Source organism: Tinamus guttatus, unplaced genomic scaffold (assembly GCF_059628265.1).
Source record: "Tinamus guttatus ecotype Peru unplaced genomic scaffold, ASM5962826v1 Tinamus_guttatus_pri_ptg000343l, whole genome shotgun sequence".
Lineage (NCBI taxonomy): Eukaryota > Metazoa > Chordata > Aves > Tinamiformes > Tinamidae > Tinamus > Tinamus guttatus.
In genome coordinates, this window is record NW_028288877.1 from 726,059 (window position 1) to 738,233 (window position 12,175).

The 12,175-nt window shown below is 37.2% G+C and overlaps 1 protein-coding gene and 1 non-coding gene across 2 annotated transcripts in view; one reads left to right on the plus strand and one right to left on the minus strand.

Moving 5' to 3' along the window:
• PREX2 (phosphatidylinositol-3,4,5-trisphosphate dependent Rac exchange factor 2) overlaps positions 1–12,175 on the minus strand; it is a 163,744-nt gene that overhangs the window by 33,061 nt on the left and 118,508 nt on the right. The window contains exons 34-36 of the mRNA XM_088529745.1: positions 11,987–12,089; positions 9,606–9,749; positions 6,185–6,299 (exon numbers count right to left, since the gene is read on the minus strand). Coding sequence (XP_088385871.1) covers positions 6,185–6,299; positions 9,606–9,749; positions 11,987–12,089 — 362 coding nt within the window. The remainder of the gene's footprint in view (positions 1–6,184; positions 6,300–9,605; positions 9,750–11,986; positions 12,090–12,175) is intronic.
• TRNAM-CAU (transfer RNA methionine (anticodon CAU)) lies at positions 4,261–4,333 on the plus strand. The gene has a single exon. It is a non-coding gene; the product is annotated as a tRNA-Met (tRNA).

The window sequence follows — 12,175 nt, forward strand, 5'->3', positions numbered from 1 at the left end:
ATCACAATTTTAACTTCCCCAACAGTATCCACATCAATAGTCTGACCTCATACAATTATTCTTACTTGTGCAGTCTGACAAGCAGAAGAGGAGATTTTTAACACCACATCAGGGTAATTCACATTTCATGTGTAAGCAGTGCAGTAAACCCTTTCTGGGTCTCCAGGCACATAAGGTGGCAAGTCAGCTTTTGGCAGTCTGTATTTTAAGTATAGCAAACAGAACTGTGAAAAACTGTACAATCTATGAGAAGGATACGACTGTAAGGTGAGACCAGATGGAAGAATTCACATGGAAAACATACACACACGCAGAGGAAAATAATTAGATTTAGTTTTGTCTAGGAAAAAAAAAAACGGGGAGGGAAAAGGTAAGAAAAAAAAAAAGAAAAAAATGAAATGCAGGGATTTCTTGGCAACTGCCTCCTTTTACTGGAATGCACTGGGATGTGACTCCAAAAACTGAATTCCTAAGGAATTTGGTTTTACCAGCGGGCTTTGTGCTGCTCCTCCTTCTCATGGAAACCTGCAGCACCTGGCTCAGCTGCTGGTTTCCCACCAATTCAAACTCTCTCCAGTCTCTGCAGATCTGTTTTAGGGTGACTGCAGGCACCCAGTCACCAGCTAAGGATGATACCTGCAAAGTAACTCAACTCTTTAATCCTCAGCCCACACATCATGGCCTCAACTTCCATATCCTATGCCTTCCATATCCCTTCCAACGCTATATCCTATATGCTATTTACACAAGCAGGGGGTCACAGAAATGTTAGAACAGAAAAGAAAGTCATCGATTATTAAAAAAAAATGGAGAAAAAATAGCTCTGTACAACAATACCCACTTATGTGCTCCACTTTAATCTCTATTTTTCCAGGAATCTAGAAGGAACACTGCTCCTAGTAAGCCAAGTCTCTAGCATCTCTACTTCTAACATGACCTGAAACCTCCTATTTTATGAAGTGAAAGGGACTTACTTGGGACCTAGCCACATACAGCTGCCTTCCTGCTTCTCTCATCATTATCAGAGCAGCACAGAACCCATTAGTAATAACTAATTTACTTCCACATTTGCCTTCCAGAGAGTAGATTTCCCCTTTTTGGCTCCTGTTATTTCTGATATAGCATACATTGATAAAAAGACAACATGCGAAATAGTCATTCAGTGGTCAACATTTCCAGTTCTGCAAGCTTGGACTCTTCCTTCAAAAAGGAAGGCCTTCAACTCAGACCACTTTGCATACATGTTCTCTGCATTTGGAAAAGAAAAAGCAAGCAGAATGAACTAGATGTTCACCCCAATGAGCAAAGACTAAGAATGTAGGTAATTTTTAATTTTTTGGTATATCCTGTCAAGCTGCGTAATTTTCCGTTTCAAAACATTTTCTGTAACAAACACTGCTCATATTTTGTCAAAAATCTAAAGAACAGTGAATTTATACTCAGCGAACGAGTATACCACTGAAAGAAAAAGGCTCAAAGCAAAATTCAAGCCAGCTGGAGTTATCTTTTACAATAGTTAGACAAATTCAATTTATTTTGTCCATCATATCTCTATTTTCTCTCTTGTCTTGCTTCATCGAGATGCAATGAATCTCAATTTCTTTTCTATCTAAAATGCTTCTTACTATGTTTGTCAGGAGACAAATTTAGCTATCATTTCTGTTACGTCCTTCAGAGTGAACGTTAATTTTGAATCCCTTCCCTTCATCAAGATCTGGCAGTTAGAGTGAGCTCAGCTCTAAAGATCTATCTACTTCAACTGGAACCACAGCAAAAAAAAAATCTAAAAAGCTACTATGGCTTACTTATATAGACCTATTTAAGCATATAGTAAATTTGTTTGTAGTATTGCAGTCCAGTTGCATTTTTTTTAACACAAAGCAATGTATCAAGTATCTGGCCTTAAAAAAGGATATAGTTTTGCACCTACTTCATAAATATTCCACTGCACTGAAAAGAAAATACATTCATGGACAAAAAACTTGCTTTCTGAAAGCTACAACACTGCACAGATTACTGCTTTCTCAATTTGATGGCAATGGCAAAAAAATGTTAATGAAAAAACTGAAGTACACAGACGTGAGGAAGGGAGGGAGGGAAGGGAGAGCAAGACTGAAATCACAGGACCACAGTGGCACATGAAGCAATAGCATAAGCTCCTTAACCACATGAGCAATTCAGTTTGGAAAAGCTTGCCAATACAAATTCTGAGGGAAGGAATCTGCCAGATTTAAGGTGGGTTTTAATCATTTATTACAGTTGTTGATAAATGATCTGGCCCTTGTAATAATGCAGACATGGACTTGAAGACCTGAAAAGTTTGTTCTGGAGACAGAAGACATATTTCTTTTGTAGTAATTAATGAGCTGTAGGTGGATATGTCTTTTATATCATCATATGTCATTTATACTTAAGGAACAATTAGAAAATTCTAGTTCAGTCTGAAGCCAAGAGTGCCATCACATCTATTTTCTGCCTTCACTAAATTATGCAGGATAGGGAAAACACTAGCTTGCCAAGAAGCCTACAGCTTGAGAAGCTGCCGTGTGTGTAACACGAGCGTGAATAAATAAAAGCAGGTTATGTTCCTCAGGTGGGTTTTGTTACATACTTGCATAAACACCAGGAACAGAAATATTTTCCTTCTCTCATATTTAGAAAAATTAAAAGAATTCAAAGAATAACACTATTAAAACCTCATGGAGGTATTACACCATACCCCTGACTAAAGGATTAAGTCTGGCATCATTTTGTGAAAGGCTACTTATGTCATTAAATAGACACTGGAATCTTTAGATATAAGAACTGCTTCAACTTACATTGTAAATGAAACACTTTCAGATGACAAGTACTACGTTCAGTGTAATCAGATGTTCAATGTAATGAGAGTATTTAGCCAAATCATTTGTCATTAAATTCACTGATTATAATTGCTTCCTTAGGCAGACAGACTTTCATTTACCTCCTAAAAGGGTATCAAAGAAGGCAACAACGGCAACAAAATAAATAAATAAATAAATAGTAAAATAATAATAATAAAAAACAACCCTTTACTACTTGCTTTAATTTTTCTTTTGTAACTGCTATATATCAGGCCACACAAGCACCTGGCAGTAATGCTAGACACAGGTGACTTCAAAGAGTAGTTCTAAATCACAGAAAATAGTAGGCTAGAAGAAAGAAACCCTTCTTTTCAAATCTTGTCTATTCATGCACAGACAAGTTAATTACGACACAGTGTTAATTAGCACCTTCACCAGTGTTGGGGATGGGTAGCAGTCTTCAGATGCCTTTCACACAGCATGATCCTATCATTTGAATGAAAAACTGGGCCAGGGTAGAGTTAGGGTGTCACAGGAAAATGCTCTGCTGGGGATAAAATAACCATTTCGGGGAAGCAGAGCTCTCCTGAAATTCCTCTTGAAGCTTCCCAACTTTTAAAGATGTTTAAATACCTAAACACAATTGTATGTGCTTAAGCAGCATGAAAAATGCCTAGACCTCCAATGGCCAGTGATAATTTCACTAATTTCTCACTGGCCAAAACTTCAAAATCAAGTAGCACAGCAATGTGCAGATTTAGGCACAAGCAAGTTTGCTCTCAGTGTCAGCATGCAGTGGAGCACATTGCAGAGACCCCATGGCTGGAAGTGTATGTGGCATAACCACAGTGCTGTGCCCCACTGAATGTCTTTTAATTAACCTGCATCTTCACTCATATCCCTTGGTCTCAGTAGCAATCATAATATTTATTTCTGTGAAATACAGTTTATAACTACCATACTGAATTACTCCCTTAAAGAGAAAATGGGAAAATATTTTACCAAATATAAAAAAAATATTTGAAGGACAGAACATATTTTTAACTAAATAATTCTTAAAAGTAGTAATATTGAAAAACTGATAAATAATTAAGGTTTAGCCATGTGATTTTACAATGCAGATTTGCAAGAGAACATTTAATAAAATCAAGCAGTTAAGTAATTACACTGCATTCATGAGTTATCATTATTGCTATCAGAATCTGTAGTAGTACCGGATTCAAACACCGCTGGGCTTTGCACAGCTGAAGAAAAACATCTCTGTCTGCAAAGGTAACATAACTACATAAATAAGACAAAATGTCAATATAGGCATTTAGATGAGAAATGGATATCAAGATCATTGCAGCAGGCAAAAATTTTGGTGCAATTACAGCCAAAACTGTAATTACAGCCAAATATAGACGGGATCCACCACAGCTCTCAGGAGTCCACTGTGGCCCTCTTAGCGCAGCTGGCAGCGCGTCAGTCTCATAATCTGAAGGTCCTGAGTTCGAGCCTCAGAGAGGGCAGTGCTTTTGGCCCCCAGAGCTGGGAGACACCTATGGAGAGCAGAAGAAATCCCCCATAATTCAGGAGGAAACAGTCAGTGACCTGCTACTCCACTTGGCCACTCACAAATCACATGGGATCCACCTGGGGTTCTGAGGGAGCTGGTAGAAGTGCTCACTAAGCCGCTCTCCATCATCTATCATCCATCTTGGTCAACTAGGGAGTTCCCAGAGAACTGGAGACTTGCGAGGGTGACACCTATCTACAAGGAGAGTCGGATGAAAGATCGGGGGAACTACAGACCTGTCAGTCTGACCTCGGTATCAGAGAAAGTGGTGGAGCAGATCATCGTGACAATCAGGGTACCAGGCCCAGCCAACATGGGGTCATGAAAGGCAGGTCCTGCCTGACCTACCTGACCTCCTTCTGTGACCAGGTAACCTGCCTAGTGCATGAGGAAAGGCTGTGGATGTGGTCTACTTAGACTTCAGTGACGCTTTTGACACAGTCTCCCACTGCCTCCTCCTGGAGAAGCCGGCAGTTCATGGCTTAGACAGGTGGACTCCTCACGGAGTGAAAATTGCAAATTGGGGTACACAAAGCATAAGAAGACTACATTTGTCATGCTCAGAGGAAACTTGTACAATGACATGAGGTTCAGCTGTGTCTTTAGACCACCATACAGAAACATTATACAGAAAGTAACTGAAAGATTTCAGGAATAATTTTGATTACAAAAAAAAAAAAAAAAAAAGGAAAAGAAACTGAAAGAAACTGGAGAGCTCTTTCTTATATTACTGGCTTTAAAAATGCCTTTGTTACAACACTGCTTCAAATAAAACAGAATTTTAGTAGTCTGCTGTTAGTCTGTTGTTTTAATAAACACTGGGGAAATATACTTTCACAAGACCTATGAAGAAAACTTAGAAAGCTGAAATGGGCCAGCAATTGGAAAATTGGGAAAAGGATTCTTTCGACATATTCACCTGAACCCATTAAGATGTACTTGGATGAGAAAATCGAATGCTCTTCTTTCTCCTCTTTCTCCTTCTTTCATCTGTTCTCTGTTCTGCTTCTAAAAATCTGCCTAAAACTTCTAGTAAGATCTGTCATGGGCATTTTTATCATATTCAAGTATAAAAATGTGAAGAGATGTGATCTTACTGCAGTCCTTTGCACATTTTTCTTCAACTTGTATGCAAGTTTTTTACTCAAAATGGTGCTTTCTACACTTAGATGCAAGAGTTGTCTATAATCACATCTTCATTATTTTACTTTGTATCTAGTGGATGATTTTGTATACCAGAAATTCTGCCTTTATGTGCCTTTAATGTCTTCTTTATTAAAATACACAACTGAATAACCTTTACATATACTGAGAAGTATATATTGTGCAATCCATATCTGAAGATGATACAAGTACCCAGATATTTTTTACTACCATTATTAATATCAAAAAAAGAAAGATGCTCAACTTATCACAAAAGGGCAACATTTCTTATATCCCATTATTCTGTAGAATTAAATAGAACTTGTACAGTCAGATCAGATGTTCAGCAATTCTGATGTTCTGTTTGTGATCAAGTAGACATTTCCTTTTCTGCGTGCGACAGTAAAACAACCTTGAGGCAGTTATGCTACAGTTTTCATGGTAAAACAGTTTAGGAAAGAATGTAATTTTACTTTCTTTACAATTTAATTTAACAATTCAGAAATGAGGAAAACCAGTACCATAAGCCTTGGATCCTATTCAACCACACGCCAAAGAAAAAACACCATGCAATGCACTTCTGTTTTAAGATTCATGTCATAGAAACTGAGTCAAAAAGAATTCAGTAAGATAAGCTCGGGAATGTTGGTTTATTACCCACCTCAGTTTCTGGTTATACTGCTTGACTTTTTCTAGAGAGGCTGCATTAATCTGAGCTTGAAATTCTTCTACTGAGACACTATCTCTGTAATAATATCCTTCCATGCTCTCCAGTGCTATGAAAAGGAGGAGAAGAGAAAAATCAGTATTAAATATTTAGTATTCCCTTTTCTTGTAGCTTTGTTCTCAGCCTAGTGAATTACTTTTTAACCTTGAGGCTGCGACCTCACTGTGGATTACTGAGCTGTTTCTGTATGTCATCAAATTCATACAAATCTTTCTTTAAGATTCCATTTATAATAAAAATCATATTTCTTGCCCTGTGGAAAATATAAAGGCGAGAGCTAGTGTCAGTTCTGTTGCTCTAATTAAAGTACTTCCACCCTGTGAATGTAAATATGGTTTTTAGTTCTGGTACAACCCTGGAAAAAATCAGTAAAATGAACTAGGGTAGAGGAAAGAAAAGATGAATATGCCAGCTATTTTCACAGACAGAGAGACGTGAAAACTTCTAATGATTTAGGAAGATGCTGAGTACTTGAACCTCTAGTTATTTCCACTAATAATCTGAATAGTTTAATACTTCTCTGGATCAAGTAAAGCAAAATGAAAAACTAGCATATTACTTTTAAATACCCTGTAAGTTCCTTTCCAGGGATCAGACATGTTCCTAAAGGCAAACAGTCAATCTTGTCTGCCTTTTTTGCATTAATTTTACCAAAGGAAGGATTAATAGTACAGCATTTCAGGAACTAAGCAAAGACTCCCAATAAAGGTCACTGCTCTTCTCATAAAATCACCTTCGTAGAAATTAAAAGGAGGAAAAAATGAATACACAGCCTTTTCATTTTAGCATGCTCTTCCCAGCAACAAATTCATAGAATATATTTAATAATAGAATAATTTAAATTAAATTAAATTTAGTTACTGAAGGATGTTTAACCTTTTCTTTATGCAAGTCACATCAATCTTGAAAAGCATCAAAAAAAAATCTGCACCTGAAAAAAATCAAGATCTTCACATAACAGGCTGATTAACCTGATAAATTGGAAATATTGGATACTACTGATAAATTGGAAATGGGATGTTGGTGAAACACTTTTTTAGGGGGGAGCAAAAAGATTTTAAAACCAGGAACATTACCACTTTATAAACACATGCACATTCTAAGAATTTATCACTCTATCAGAAAATACAGGTAATATGCAGAGTTCTGATGGAAACACAACTGCAGTCTTAAACCTTAGGCTGCACAGAGAATATTAATTCTGCTTGTACTGCTTAATATGACCAGTTAATAAATAATTCATTGGTTGTGAAAGAACATGCAAATTGCACTTCCCTCTGTGCTTTCGAAGTTTGCAATTCTGCTTCTGTACGAAAAGAAAAGTTTCAAAAAAAAATCTGAGTTTCAACCTAGCTTCCTTGGTGCTAAATCACACTAGAGAAACCCACTGGACTCCACTTATAATAGCATGTTAGCACAAGTGCCCAGCTGATTATCTGTACTGCTGATTTTGCTGGTATAAATGCCGAGGTATCCAATGGGATCATCCCCAAACAGGAAACGCAGTCATCAGCGGGGACTGATGGGAGCATGCTCTGCTGCCTATCTTTTTCAAAGGGTATAATGTATTTCTGCTCTCTTTATATAAAAACTCTAGGTACATGGCTGCAACAATCAGATTTTACAAGTGGAAGAATACATAAGGTAGCCTAGATAAATTTTAGGCATGAGGCTATTCAGAGCATGACAACATGAGCATATTATAGGATCAGAGTGACACAGAAACATAAGCAGTAGCAATAGACCTGCAGTGACTTGCGACTTTAACAAACTATTTCAAAAAACATGAATTTCTAAGCTTTCCATTTGAAAACATCTTAAACCATTGCATATTTAGGCAGGAAACATCTCAGCTCTGTTAAACTTGGAAAACAAGGAGTCAAGTCAGAGAGGAATCATAGCACTTCCTGAAGATTTCTCTCCTCAGAGCTAATAAAATCCCAGTTAAAGGAGGGGATCTACTGAGTTAATTTGATGGAAGCTCATCTAGATCTTGAAGGAATGAAGTATAAGCTAGAATCACAAATCACTCATTAATATTGGGAAAAAAAAAAGGAAATTAAATACTAGGATTCCAATTTCTCATCCAGGACTTCTTATTCTTGGAGTCTAATGGATTATTTTTAAGAGTGAGCCTTGAGAAGTAAAGAAATTTGATATGATTAATAATTTTCAGCAATTTAAAAGTTCTTTAGCAGCAGCATCTTTAATCTTTGCCCTTTCCTTTAGCTCACTACAGAGATTTTCATCCTAAGACTCAATATTTTGGGCCTCTGGAGATAGAAAGAAAAAACAAATTCTGCAAAATAAATTCTGCAGCATACCGAATCCTTCCCTCCTCCCGAAGGGAATCTAAACAATGAGTATTACAAGATTTCATTTGAACCAAGATATTTTCTGTTCTCTTTCATATGCTGTTATTTTTGTCTTATCTACTGATATATGTCTGCTGCTCGGTGCTGAAAAAGCCATTGAAATCTGTCTTTATTAGTAGATGCAAACTGAGACTTCAGAGATTTATTTAAAAATTAATGTGTTCTAAGTAATACTATTACTTCATGTATCTTAGTTTTCACCATTTCCTTTTAGATCCTACTTACAGAGCATAAATGAAACCCTCTTCAAAATATCCTTTTGTATGTATGACTTCTGCCTATTCCATACAGACCCTGGAAACTTACTGCAAGATACTAAGTGCTGTCAGCACCCTCTGAAATCAAAAATGGTTCAAGGCAATCTGCACCTTGCAGGAGGCATTCACCGTTTCACTGAATCAAACTCCATGTTCCTGATGACTGTAATGACACTGCAGCTAATGCAGACTGCCTGCAATTTATGAACAGTCTGAGCATCAGTGCCATTCATCACTTTGGTAATGTTTGCAGTTTCATAACTGCAAAAGCCTGGAAAAGGTTATTTACATTTTCAGAACAACTTAAAGAGACAGAATTCACAGTCCTATTTGACGTAGCTGGAAAAGGGGTAGAGGAAGAGTCAGTAGGCAAAATACCTCAAAAAGTTTCAAGGGGAGTTTCAAGGACTGACAACTGTCCACTAACACACACACACACAGAACAAAACAATAATAAAGAAGAATGTTTATTCTTTGGTATCGGGATCATATAACAGGTATAAACTTAGAAATATATACCAATACCTCTACTTTTTCATTTTTTAAAAGTCTGTATCTCTTAAATTACTAATTTAAAGTCAAAATTTGTTTTAGAAATCCAAATTAAACAACATATTTAAATACGTCCACTATGCCCTTAAAGGGAAATAAATCAGAGTACATAACTAGGATTCTAGTGAGATTTAAGTGTTCTTTGAAAGAATTGGAAACAAATCAGGTTACCTTGGGAAAAAAGTACAGGGTGAATTTTAAATCCTCCTCCATTCCTTAGCCTTTGAGGAAGCTGTTCAAAATGGTAAGCATCAAGGTAGAAGTAAACCTTCAGGGTTTGTCGGCTTCCTTCTGCTTGGTATGTGATTGGAACATCTAAGAATAAAGTAGATGTTAAAATTTATTTTTGTTTATGGAAACTGTTACACTTAAAATTCTTATAGTTTAATACGGCTACCATGCAAAAGCTACAGGCATAAAACTAATACGAGGACTATCTTACATAATGCTCAGTGTTGCTGTGGTCGCTTCGGTCTTACCCATTTTCAGGGAGTAGAAAAACAGCATAAAGCACCAACTGCTGCAAAAGTACTACCCACGTAATGTTAAGACATTGCTGGCAATGTCCTAATTTTATTTCCTAATAAACTGAAGAAACACGTGTGTACAAGGCATGGTTTCAAACCACTGGGAGGGGAGCGTCAGACGCCTTCGTCATGTACATGATGTATGAGCTCAATGTAGGATATACTACTGCCCTCTCCACAGACCCACATTTGTCTGGCATAGGGCACAAATAAATATATAGCAGCTGCCAACATTTATTATTAATAGCAGGACTCAGCTCAGAAAACAAATGTATTGTGACAGAATATATATAAAATTATAAGAGCAGAGTTCATTATCCTTGACAGGCTAAATACCATAATACATCAATCGGCTTTGAGTCCAGTGGAACTAACAGTATCATTTGGTAATTACACTGAATCTCCAGAATACATTTTGTGTATTATGCAAGATGATTAGCATGTAATGACAATTAGAAAAAGTTGATGAAAATGTTCTGTTCAGCTAAAATTCTCTGAGGAAGTCAGGCTAATTCCATTTAAGCTTTGTTTGTATTTCCTGTTTAAGTATCTTTTACATAAATGAGTCTCAGAATCAAAAGTAGTAACAATAAAATTCACTAATTTGTATTAATAGTATTATGTAGTTCCTATACTGTGTGTATGAATCATTTTGTATCTATAAAGAAAGGTTGTGTATTTCTCACATATTTTTCTTATATTGATCGTACAGAACCATAAAAGAAAAAAACAAATTCGCCAGGGAAAGCTGCTTGTCTTCTGGAACTATGTACTCTGGATGATTGTGGTGGCAGCTCTTAAATTAAAGGAAAAACAGAGTTTATTGCAATTCTAGAGCACATGACATTCTCATTTATCTCTATTTTAACACGGACACTTCAGCGGGGAGGTAGAGCAATCTGAACAGTTTGGAAGACAGGTATATAATTAGCTTCACACTAGGGAGTGCTCTCGAAACTCCAGTTCTGTATTATTACCTAATCTGGCAGGGCTTCTTTCTAAAACCAAACCATTTAAAATGAATAGAGGCCTGACTTTACCTATACGTAGGTAAAAATGGTCTTACACAGGCCAGGTCCTACCTCACTTCCAACACTGTAGTTAGGGCGCACTACTGAGTTCTGAGGAGCACAGGGAACCTCTCACTGTTGTTTTGCGGAGGAGCTTTTTTTCTTCCAGTTTTACTTATTGCAGAAGTTCTCTCATGTGTGGTCTCAGTCCAGCAAGGGAATTGTTTTTTAAAAGCTTGATGTTAATCAGAAACGTTTTCCTCCCCTCCCAAGGGAGCTATGAGACTTAGAAAAAATGTGGGGTTTCTTACTCACTATACAAAATTCACCACAGGAAAACCTCCATTAGCCCAAAACACATAAAAGAGGAGTGGCTGAACGTGAGTGAAGGGTATGAACACTAGACTGCCAAGACAGCCCCTTCCTGAGATCAGGTTGAGCACCGGGAGGAAAGGTCCAACATGTCCCTGATTGCCTCCACTACTAGGTCTTGAAGGAAGCAGCTTGCACAATTTAAAGCTCCCTTAATAGCATTTGTCTCCTCTAAACTCAGCCCAGAACCTCATCGTGTTTCAGAAAGGAAGACTAGCATTAAAATGCATGTGGTATTAATGCTTCCCCCTCTCATCTCAGCACCATTTCTCTATTAAGGCCTTTAAGCTTATTAAGGCCTTGAGACACGACTCTTCAATAGCAGCTAATTAATCCAGGCACTTCCCTGGTGCAGTCACATACTCCCAGCTGAAACTTCATTAAAACAAACACTTTTTCCCTCAGAGGCTACAAAGTTGCAGATAATGATTCTGCCTTGTAACTGATGTTGTTTATTAGGAAACCTAGGAATATTAAGAAAGCTACGGATCTACTAATATTCCATAACCCCAAATTATGTACCGCCACTTCCTAACTAGCATATCACCTGTGGGAGGTAATGTTATGAGAAAGAAAAAAAAAAGGAGGAGAATATATAGCATATTTCCAAGGAGTAAAACTCAGATTAATTTTATTTACTCACTTGCAACTAGTGGTTCTGGCTCTGATTGTCTGAAGTAAAAAGTGACCTTTTCCAAGTCAAACAGTGCAACCAATGTATCTTCCAGCATGGCTTGTTCATCAGCCTAAAAAAGGCAACAAATCATATGAGAGCGGGATATAAAAAAACTAGGGAGTGTTGCACAATATTTCCCCAATGCAGTGTAGCACT